The sequence below is a fragment of the Calidris pugnax genome, unplaced genomic scaffold (assembly GCF_001431845.1).
Source record: "Calidris pugnax isolate Ruff unplaced genomic scaffold, ASM143184v1 scaffold20, whole genome shotgun sequence".
NCBI classification, from domain to species: Eukaryota; Metazoa; Chordata; class Aves; order Charadriiformes; family Scolopacidae; genus Calidris; species Calidris pugnax.
In genome coordinates this window covers 28419212-28431278 of record NW_015094510.1, presented here as the reverse complement: position 1 = coordinate 28431278, position 12067 = coordinate 28419212, and the positions used below count along the sequence as shown (strand labels likewise).

The following is a 12067-nucleotide window of genomic DNA, read 5'->3' as shown; positions in this document are numbered from 1 at the left end:
TCTTTTGAACCTCTGACTTCCATAGGACAATACAAAGACACAACCTGAAAACATACAAAGTATTGTGTATCTTTTTTTTTTTTTTTTTCCATGTAAAACATCACATGCCTGAAACAATCCAACAGCCTGAAAATGGCTTATCCAATAACTGTAGGAGAAAGCAAAACCAGAAGTGGGAGGAAAGTGTCACTGATAACAAGAGCAAGGGACAGCATTTTGGACCTAGTCCAAAATGAAGTGAATAATTCATGTCATGTGATTTAAATCCTGTGTGTAATACACAGCTTTCACTTCAGTGACAATCACCGTGTGTTATGAAATGCTGCATCCATTACCCCTTTTTAGAGCCTAACCTCTTGGTGGCATTGCTTGACAATGAAGGTGACATCAGGAGAGTCCTAACAGCACTGTGCTATAGCCAGGATGGTCTAGAGATGCAGACAGGACAAGGCTTCTTGTACCTTCTTAGTACCTTTTATTAAACCAACTGAAACAGTTGGAAATACCAGACAAGCCTCTGAGGCACACAACCCCTTCTTCAGATCTGAAATAGAAACAGCAGCTTTCAAAGTTAAATACCAGAGAACAATTACACAGACTGTAGTTAGCTAACACATCAATTGGACCATCTCTGAAAGAGAAAAATAGTAGAAAGCTGTGGACTAGAGAGGATGTTGGGGACAAATGGTCAGGAAAGACAGAGATCTATTCTGTGTAGGTCTGTAGTTTCAGGAAAATTTTTAGCATTTCACTTTTCTTTTGAAATACATGCTGCTTCCAGTTGCTATGAAACACAAATAGGAAGAGCTCAGTGAAAAACCTGCAGAAATGTGAATGGAATAAAAGCATACATTATGCATGAAAACTATGTGAATGGAAAATGAAAAAAGACAGTACAGAATGCTGTGCTTGGTATAGACACACCATGTTTCTTATGGGCAACAGAACTTGTGAAATAAGATCTCCAGAAATTTCTTCCTGGTCAGCTCAACTTTCCAGGCTTTGTCACCCGCCCTGATAATCAGCACTGGCATGCCTTTAGCCCAGTGTTACCAGGAAAAGTTTTTCACTGGTACAGTCAAACCTGTCTCACCCAAATCCAGATTACCTACTTATTCCAAATGTCACTTAAGTGCTTCTAGTTTCTTTAAGAAAACTAGGCAAAACTGAAACAGTTTTTGCACAAAGTAAATGTTACTGCTTTCATTGGGAAACCACCACTATATTTACTATAATTACAGCAACTTCATCTTGGTTAAGAAAGAAATTTTTTACAGTGAGGACAATCAATCACTGGAACAACCTCCTCGGGGACGTGGTGGAATCCTCATCACTGGAGGTTTAGAAGGTGTGACTGGACAGGGTGTTAGATAATCTCATCCAGGCTCCCCTTCCCATGAAAGGTTGGACCAGATGATCTTCCAATGTCCTTCTAACCTGGGCTGTTCTATGGTTCTAACTATGGGATTAAAATATCAGAGATGTCCTGTTGTGACTTCCAGCTGTGTTTTTAACAGAGTCTGCTTAAAGAAACATCATCATTTTGAAAATATATATTCGGAAAACACTTTGACATGAGAAGAAACTCAAAGCAATTTCAGAAAGTCCTTAGCTACTACACTCTGAAATGCTCTAAGATATTGGTCCGATGACCATTATCATACAGATAAGGAAATGGAAAAAAGCAACTCACTGGTGTTTTTGCTCTTCCTTAGCTGATATTCTAACGGTGGTTTTAGCATTCTATTGACATCAGTATAATTCTGAAATTTTTTTCTTTGTATTTCTTCAAACCATTCTCCAGTTACTCCCTGCAGACCTGTTTCAGACTTCTTTCTCTTCAGAAGTTTGCTAGAAAGGAAAACAAAGATTTTTAAGCCATTTTAGATATTACAGGCACATGATCAGGAACTATCCCTGTTGTTCATTTAAGCATTTATGGTATATTTCTACATATAATGACTTTTAATATGTATAGAGGGCCATAATACGTTCACAGAAATCGCATAAAAGTTTTAGTGACAGCAGAATTCTCCAACAATGAGATTATGTGACCAGATTAAGTGGATGACTCATATGCTTGCATCATTCTCTGCCTTGAAGAAATGCATCCTTCTTCCTTGCAAAAATGAGGTAATAATTCATAAGCATTATAAAACTAATTGAAAGTAAGATTAAGTTCAGCCAATAATCAACTCAGAATAAACAATACTCTAACAAAGCAATTATTGAAATATTTATTCACTCATTTAAGCAGAAGAAACAAGTTTATTCTGATTTTCAAGAGGAAGCTCACTGAGGCCCTGACAGCGAGGGGCCCACCACGCATCTTCTATGTAAAGGAGAATAATAAATTGTGAATTCACCTAATAGGTACTCATGCAACATGTTCAACAAGTTTGTCACATTTTCCTCCTTCCTTGCTGCATAGTGATCCTGCCTGTGTTTAATATGTATGGAAGTAACTACTAATGAATATGAATGTTCTACCACGCAGAGGCGAAGCTTGAACAAGCTACACACATGTGGCTGCAACTGCAGAAGCTGTTTAGTAGCAAATTCAGGTTTTAGACCAAGAGGTCACAGGAATGAATTGTTTATCTGGACATAAAAGAACAAGGTACAGCTGCAAAGAAGTCAGAATAGTGCAATGGACATGCAAAGTTACTTGTTTTTAAATTACATTACAGAAGTGCCTAATGTACAGATGCAAACAAAGCATATTCACGCCCCAACTGATGGCAGCAGAGCAAGACTTCGTGCACAGCCTGGAGATGTAATATCAATGTTTTACAAGGCTTTCATGTAAATCTTCCACCCTAATCAGTAGTAAGACCCGTGTCTAGGAATACAGATGCTCTCAGAGGACATAAATTAGTTCAGTTATCAATTTAAATAAAAAATCATATTCTCTGAGACAACATTACTTCACAAAAAATATTAAAGTTAAATATCTGCTCTGGAAATGAATGCATTTCCATCTGCAATTGCTACTGGGTCTATTGTCCATACTAGCACCTACTGCTCATCTGGTGGCATCTGAAGAACAGCAGGGCGGGAGAGGGACATTTTTGGTGAATGAGTGACTATATCCCTTGAAGAAGATTACACAGGCACACGCACGAGCACCAGCCGTTTGGAATAAACTTATTACAAAGGCAAAAATGTTAATCATCACAGATATTACCGCGCCAGGGGAGTGACTAAACACCGTAAGGGCCATCTGCAGCACGGAAAACAGCCTCGCAGGGACGCGAAGCAGGGGGAGGCGATGAACAAAGTGCTCTCAAGCGCCAACTTCGTGACCTCACCCCCGCGGCCGGAGCAGAGGGGACCCGGGACACCCGCAGGAGCGTGTGGGGAGTGCCCGGAAAACAAGCCCACAGCAGTTTTGCCACAGTCCCGAAGGCGGAGACCGTCCCGTCCAGTCCATCCCGGCAGTATTTTTAAAAACCATCCGGAAGGAGCCGTATTTTGCCGGCAGCGGGACCCGCTGCCGGGGACCAGGCGCCGTGGGGCCAGGGCGCCACCTGGCGGCGGCGGCCAGAACCACAGCCCCGCGCACCCCCGGCAGCCGCCGCCCGGGGGAGGCGGGGGGGTCCGCAACCTGCGCCCCCGCTGTGAGAACCTCACCATGCTTATATATACACGTCTGTATATAGAAACGCTTTACATTTATGCAAAAAGTACACACACACACCCCCACTTACTCTAACCTCGGCCACATCAGGCACTGCGTGAACGCGCCTTTCAGCAAAAAATGTGTTCAAATCTGGCACAAACGCCGACATTAATATTTAAACACTGCGAAGTCTTTAGTGGTACGTGCTGGCATTATCTGTAGCCATTATCTGGGAACGTGCTGCTTTTGAACTGCACTGTCATCCCCAACTCAGGAAATAATCCCTTTAAATTGCTTGTGCGTATTTATATTTACACACACACATGCAAGCCCGTCACTGAGCCCTATATATAGAGCTATGTGAGTACTGAATAATATTAATATGATAGATAATATGCGAGTGCAATATCGCATGACTACTATATATTTCTCGTTTGCGATGACTGCCAGCCAAACCACACCATTTCCCTGTGTACCTGCTCTGTCAAGTCTACATGCCCCCTCATGATACTAATGAACGACGGTTGTGAACTAGAAGGAAAACACATCTCAAGAAACAATTACAGCAGCAGATGGTATCTGCAGTCACTATTGCAATGAACTTGCCTTTGAGGCAGCGCTATTGTTACTGGGATTGCAAATTATATATTGAGACACTGCTCCGTAGGAGTGTCAAAACACCTAATGCCCTCTAAACCAAATGCATTAATCCTGCTTCCCCGTCTGCTCCATCCATCCTTCCTCCTCGTTTCTCTACAGCCACTTTGGACACTCAGAGTCACTTCCTTCTGAGAGGAGACAACATCGCCGTGACTGGGAGAAGTACCTGTGAGCTGTTGCAGGACTAAAGGTAACTCCATTCCCAGGACAATTTACAGGCGACTGCTCCACAAACCAGAGCAGGCAGCAATCCTACCTGACCTCCCATGCTACACCTCGTTACCTTTTCCCATCCATTATCCTACACAGCATCTAAACTAATGAATCACTCGGGAGCAATTCCCCTGCATTGTTTTTAAAAACATCTCTTCCCTATTGGCACAAGGATGTTCCTGTATTTCTTACACAGATATCTCCGGGGAAAAGCCAACCTAAATATTTGTATGTAACTAGACTTTCATGTGGGTTATCATAAATACCGTAAAAAGAGCTGCAGCCTCCCTCTGCCACTTCCTGTTAGGGTTTTAAGGAGCTTTAATGGCTACTGTAAGAGGAAAGGTATTTTCACTACCATCTTCATCCTGAATATAAAGCAGAAGACAGATGTGTAAGGCAGTAGAAACTGGGTTGCCAAATAGGACGTCTGGGGACACCTCTGCTGTTTGCAGGGGACAGAGCAGCCCCACTTTTGCCAAAGCAGGAATTACGGTTCCTATTGATTTCAGCAGAAGCAGGGTTTGGCCTTAAAGGACTCTTACCACACACCTCATGAGAGAACACTGGGCACGAGGGATTGCACCAGGTACAGGATAAGCAGACCAGTATTTGCTCATTGGATCAAAGCTCTCAGTGCCTGAGAAGACAAAGCTGAAAGGATTACAGATAAAAACAGTGCCGAAAGCATTAGATAAAAACTACAGCCGTGCAAATAATTTGAAAAAACAGTTACCTAAAACAAGCGTATGTCTTTACTCTGTCTATGTTCCTTACTTTGCCCATGAGAAAAGGCTAGTGACGCTAAAAACCAGTGCCTGAAGAATCAGTTCTTTCCTAATTTTTTTGCATCAGCTTACCACCTTTGCACTGCTTTATACATTATCCCACACTGGTGACCTGTGCATCATTTCTACGGCCAGTTCACTTGCTAGAAAACTCTGGCTCACAGTCACAGGCAGATCTAAAATGGTGCATATGTAATAATATTTTCTTACTTACAGTTCCTTTATAATTTTATAAAAAAAATTTAAATACATACTTTCAACTTGTCATCTTATTTGAAAAAAAGGGGGAAAAGAAGTATTACTGGCAACAGCGAAGACTACCACAGCTGAAGTAATTTGAAAAAAATTATTATCCACCAGTTCATATAAACATATCATGGCAATAACAACAACATTCTGGTTTCCAAGGTGCCAGAGAAGCTCCTGTGGCAGGTTAATCCTACCAGGAAGAAAAATAATGACACACAGAGCCAAGATAGTCTTTCCTAGCACGTCAGACACACAATGGGTCTATTTTCTAACACAGTCTTTACTCTTAGTAGCTGGTATATTTTTACTCACATTAAAGCAATCTTTTGTTTATTTTTCTTTCTTACTGTTTTCTGTTTGACTAACGACAATAAAGCAAGTCAGCTTCATTATTACAAGTAAAACATTATGCAGGTGTAGGTGAATCAGAGAGGAAAACTGACTCCCGTGTTTTGGTTGCACACATTACACGACAACGTAAAAAGATCTAATTGAAAACACACTTATTTTTTCTTGGGCTTTTGTAAAATCAAGCATTTCTGCAGTAATTCCTTGAAAAATCAAGGCCACCTCTATTTTGATGAACAAAATGTTGTGTTGGCAATAATGCTTGACTCAAAACAAAAAAAATCCCCACCAGAGGTTTATTGTTTCAATGGTAGGAAAACCATCCTTGAGTTTTGTAGCATACTTTAAGAAAACATAGTTACGATATAAGATACAATAAAAAAGATAATTGGTCACACATTCGGATTTCTTTTATCACATAATACCAATCTAACCCCCTAGGTCATTGCTAATCAACCACCCATATTTAATTTTCTCTTCCCCCAAAATACTAGTTTTCCATCTAAGTCTCCATCCTTTTCACTATTGTTACTGTTGCTGTCATTTTTGTTACTATGTATTGATTTCATAATACCCACTAACGCACTAAGTTGCCTTCAGAAGACGTATTTGTCTGAGTATGCAACCAATAAAACTGAAGATGTGTACGGGCAAAGAGGATGTGCCACAACAAGGAAGACCAAAGAGCGTGTTGGCTCAGTGTTTCCTTCTGGCCATGACCCAAATACCAATACATGTAATGGAAGGACTTTCACTGCCCTGAACAGCTGCCAGTTCAGGCTGCTGGAGAGTCACCTAGTGGTGACACCCCTGGATGGAAAGGAGCAACTGGAAGTGCCAAGGAGGACTCACCCGAACGAGAGGGCAAACACTTCACAGCCCAGCACTGAACTGTACGGGATGTGTTTTCAACCCCACTTTGACAGGCACATCAAATTGCCAACTTACAATTACCCCTAAATATTTAGATTCTGTAAAATTGCAAAACCAGGAGACAGAAGCAGTGAGAAACTGAAAAGGGAATTAATCTTCCCTAGTTTTTCCTCCCAGAGTGTACACTTAATAGGCAGAAGGACTTTAAACACAAAGACAGCACTTCTGCACATGATTTTGATCCCCACCCCGTAGTAGCCTTTCAAGCAGCAAGTAGGGCTACTTAAGCAGATAGCTGCAAACAGTAAATGTAACTTAGTCCCTCCCCAGAACACTCTTCTGACAATGGACATCAGCTTCCCACATTCAGTCTATCGTGTGTGTCAGGGATACAGGCAGGGAACATGTGAGTTGAAGGCAGAACGTCTTTTCTGCCCTTACTGAAGTTCTACCTTGTCCACTTACGGGAAAAATGCTTCCAGAACCACTTTTCTTTTTAATTTAAAAGGAGAAAAATCACGAAATCTGACCCAGTGAATGTCCTGGTTTGAGGTTTCTTTAACTAGTGTTTACATCCACATTTGTAAAATTCTTTGGACACTTCACAAAGCTTCCGAACTCTCAGAGCAGAGGCATAATCAGCAGCATCACACACCATCTAGATGCCAGAATGTCCATAAGACACAGAAAAAATGCAGAGCAGTATTGCACTACCTCTATTCAGTGGATTTATTCTTTGAAATTAAAACTGATCACCTGCTTTGAGATAGCCTAATACAGTGTCAATGGGTACATCCATTACACTCAATTCACAAAGAGAGCAAGGCTATCAGCATACACAAACATTCTCATCAGACTCCGCTGTGCACAGAATACTTCTTTCCACTCTATAACTCATGATGTCTTTTGTGTCTACAATTTTTTAACTTAAGTACCACCTGTACAGTGGCTAAAAGTTACCTCTGTTTTTTCCCAAAGCATTAACGTCTCATACTAAACTAAATGAAACTAATATACTGCAGACAACTTACTCTAGCTGCTGTTTTCCTTCCTCCAATGCTCCATTTCTCCTTGAAGCTTTTGTCTGTTTCTGGAGCAAGAGCACAGACTGACACTTTTCCTTTGAAAGAGAAAACTAAGAAATGTTGTAAAGGCAAGGAGAAGGTTCATTCTCATGCTGACCACAGAACTCCTCTCTGCTCTGGCAGCTCAGGAATTGGAAGTTCTCACTTAAAGCTCAGGAATTAGAAGCTCCAACAACTGTCTTCATAAAGTTAAGTTTTTTAAGCACAGAGCATGGCAAACTAAGATCACAGGAGCCGAGGGTGATTAGTTACCTATCTCAAGCTGTACCAATGCCTCAAAACATTACTTTGAACATCAAACTATTTCTTTAGCAGCTACCCTGAGTTTAAAGTGAAAACATTATTTCAGCACTGCTGGAACAACCAGAAAAGGCTATAAGTATATATCTTTTAATTGAGTTTATACATACTTAGAATACAAAAGCTTTTAGTCCTTTCAGCAGCTGGTCAACAAGAGTGAATGAGGTGAAATACCGCTAGTAATGTCACAACCGCCGGTGACTCTCCAGCTCGAGCTGACTCTCTGCCGTTTCCTCTACAGTGAGTGAGAAACAGGGGAAAGCTCCACTCTGAGAACGTTCTACAGGTGATTTACAACCCCTCTGTACCAGCTGCAAATGACAGGTCAAAAAAAATGGGTGTTACTTTATTATGCTGCCAATACTCCACAAGCTACCTACCAATATTATATGGTAATAACAAAGCAAATCCATGATGCAATGGAAAGGAAGGCTACCTATCATTCTTAAAGTGTGTCACATAGCTTCTGAATGGTAGTAATTAATATCTCTAATGAGATGACTTCATTAATAGGAATTCCTATTAGCATTAATACATGCTAATAGATGCAATGGATATAATCCTCCATGCAAAGATTCTCATTTGTTTGCAGGGATAGATGTAGTCTCAATCCAACAACACTGCATGACAGTAGTAAGTTTTGGGCTCCCAAATTTCTGTCCTGGAAATCTTAAACAGAAATATAGATGTATACTGTGTGTGCCACACGACGGGTTGGAAGGCTGGGGATCAGGTCTTCTTAGGTGTCCCAGCACATCTGAAGCTAATGATTAACAGCAGACATATTTACTCTTCTAGGGTAGAGCTCCTAGTTGATTGTGAGACCTTTTATAAATATTGATAGCATGCAGAGAGACAGCCATCCAGGCAAGTAATTTACAGCTCAGCCATGTATTATAAATTTAACTGCCTTACAAAGACATACAATGCAAATGCTATTCCTCATGTTACTGTATGACTTTATGCAAAACCTTTTCTAGGGAACAATATAAGGGGGGAAACAAGAAAACAGACACAAGCTATGTGAGAGCTCTCTGCATGAGGGGAATGGATTTCAGAAGAAGACCAAGGTTCCATCTCTACAAGCAGGTTTATGTATGATAGCCCATGGGTCTGGACAGAGCTCTAAAATTGAGAGGCTCCAGACAGGCTTAGAGGTTTGTTTGTGCAGAGCTAAGCTTGAGCCTAAGGCTCTCAAAATACACCTTTCCAATCTCAGATAATCGTGCGAAGTCTCACACAGCTGAAGCAAGATTCTGGTCAACAGAGGACAGAAGGTCAGAGTGTACCTGCACACAGTTTATGTGTTACTATAACACTACAAAAGCCTCATTTACATTGCTTTAAATTAAAGAAAGCAGTCATAAGAAGGAACGTAAGCTCTAAAAGTTGACACAGTGGTTATTTTTAATCTGGAAATATAATGCTTATATATATGTATGTAATATATACTGACACAGATCCTCTCCTATAGCAGCTTAGAATCTCATAATTTATCATAAGTCTTCCACTGGAAATAGAAATATTATAGTATAATAATACTTTAAAATGTAATATTTACATGTACAGTATTTTTTATATAGATACTTATATACATATAAATATATATCTAAGAACATGCAAGTCTATAATGCAGGAAGAAACAGACTGCAGAGCCCCCAGCCACACTGCTGCAGCTTTGCTTGACCGCAGCTTGTTGCATTCAGACCCCTATACCTAGAAATCCACAGATATCGCAAGCAGAATTATAGGAGTTCCTTGATTATTCCAACCACAAATTAAACTGTGCGTAATTCATATGCAATAAAGCGCAAACAGACTGCATTCTTCATCATTTACTCCTAGCTTTTGATGTGTTTGGTCACATTTAGTATGGTACCAGTACATATACCTGTTTATTTTTGGGGCAAGACTGATAAAAAGAATATAGTTTCTGGTAGTTTAAAATGCACGCATTTAAATACAGCTTGTTCCATTTAACAGTGTTAGCAAAATAATCTAGCTGCAAAGAAGTATAATAAAATACACCTCATGTGAACATTCAGATGTACAAATTCTCAGGAAAAATTCACAATTTCTCCCTACTCGCTTTAATGCATTTCTCACATGAAATCTCTAACTTGTGAAGCTTTTCAGACTGTCAGCTCCATGGAATTTTTATTTTTCAATTTAAAACAAGTACAGGAAAGGCTGAACTGAGGCTAGTCCTCAGTCTATATAGTCCTGTTTAATGTTATGGAACACAGAAGAAAATGGTGTCTCTGTGCCCAAAGCTAAAAACTCCACTGGGCCAAACTCCATTTGATTTGAAAGCTAGACTCGGAGAGCAAAAGATTTTAAAGGATGATTGAATTAATTACACATAAACCACTGACAAACCCTGCATTTTAAAGAAGAAAAGGAGATGGACGCATACAACATATTTCAAATGCTGTCAAAACAGTATCCAATGCAAACCAATGAACATCAGCTGAAGTTTTGACATACAGCCCAACAAGCTTTGCTCTCAGCCATCAGCCAGGTCTCTCCAAGAGCTACTTCTACAGGAGGTGCAAGTGCTGCATGTCTAGATGGACCCAAGAGTCTGAAGTACCTCAGGGACCAAACCCAGCAAAACTCCAGCACTTCAGGCTTCACCACGGAAAGCGTATGCTCTGGTCTTTGACAGAACTACCAGACACCCGTAACTTGAAAACAACACAGGAGCACAGCTGTGTCAGTACTGGGAGCGATACCCAGCCACTCTGACCGTCAGTGAGACATGTTCCTGTGCAACACTTTGACTTCCAGGCATAACCCATTTAATATTTCTGAAATATGTGCAAAGACTTGAAGGTGTTGGGACACAGACAGTGTGTAGAAGCTGCCAGCACCTGAAAACATTTCTGGGGTTCTTCCAAGGCTGCTCACTGTGGACTGATATGGATTGCCTTCCTTACAGCAATGAGAAGCATTGTGTGTTACACTTAACTGACGTTATCTTGCAGAGGTCCGGTGACTCTAGAGCTCATGCCACTGGCACTACAACCAACTTTTAATAGACCTATATAAGGAAGCTGAGCTAAAGTGTGAGTGGCCATGCTTATATTTTCAGTACTTCAGACAGATTTCTTCTCCATGTACCTCCATGACTCTGCTTGCTTAGTATGGGAAGCTGTTTTCTTCCACCTGATGGCCATTTCCAATTCCCACTAATGTCAATTATTATTTTAACTTCTGCGCTTGAATTGTGGAAGAGACAGAGGGTGTTAGGAACACAGAGACATTACTATTGGAAAGGTCAAACCTGGGAAGCGCACAGAGCTCCTACAAGGTACACGAGTCCCTAAATGGGGCAAAACTCCATAGAAAAAGTAACAAAATCAGACTGTTCTGCATCAGCTATGCTAGAATAACTCCCCATATTGACTGCCTACTCAGTAGTTAATGCTAGCTTGTACTGCTCTGCCTGAATTATTTATTTTTGAAGCCTGGTGAATTTATCCATATAGACAAAGCCCAATTAATTCTACTTTTGCCATTAAGTTTGGACTTAGGAAATGCCTACCCATAGGCTTAATAGTAAACTTTGGCTTAAATCTCATCAGTTTCAACAAGTATCTTCTTTTTGGCAGCCCTAGTGACATTAGAAAGTGGGCTAGATAATAATAACAATAATAATCATTATTATTTTTATTTTTACGGTATTTTGTCACTTGAAAATGCAAACATCACTGTGAACTCTGGCACAAGGCCTGTGTTTGAATGAGCATGGGTGAAAATGCCCTGAGCATGTCCTTCCCACTCTCTGGGCCCAGGGCCAGCTTAGAAAGAACAGGGCCAGTGGCCTGGGAGAAAGCTGTCGTGAAGAAAGCCAGAGGCCTCAGCTGCCTGAAGAAGCCACCCTTCCTTCCTTTCCCTGGGAGCTGCTTTTAAACGGAGGCTGTCTC

The 12067-nt window shown here is 40.8% G+C and overlaps 1 protein-coding gene across 1 annotated transcript in view; it reads right to left on the bottom strand.

The window, feature by feature from the left end:
- Positions 1–1841, bottom strand: part of EXPH5 (exophilin 5) — a 19098-nt gene extending 17257 nt beyond the window's left edge. The window contains exon 1 of the mRNA XM_014966256.1: positions 1694–1841. Coding sequence (XP_014821742.1) covers positions 1694–1742 — 49 coding nt within the window. The 5' untranslated portion in view covers positions 1743–1841. The remainder of the gene's footprint in view (positions 1–1693) is intronic.
- Between the last annotated feature and the right edge of the window lie 10226 nt (positions 1842–12067).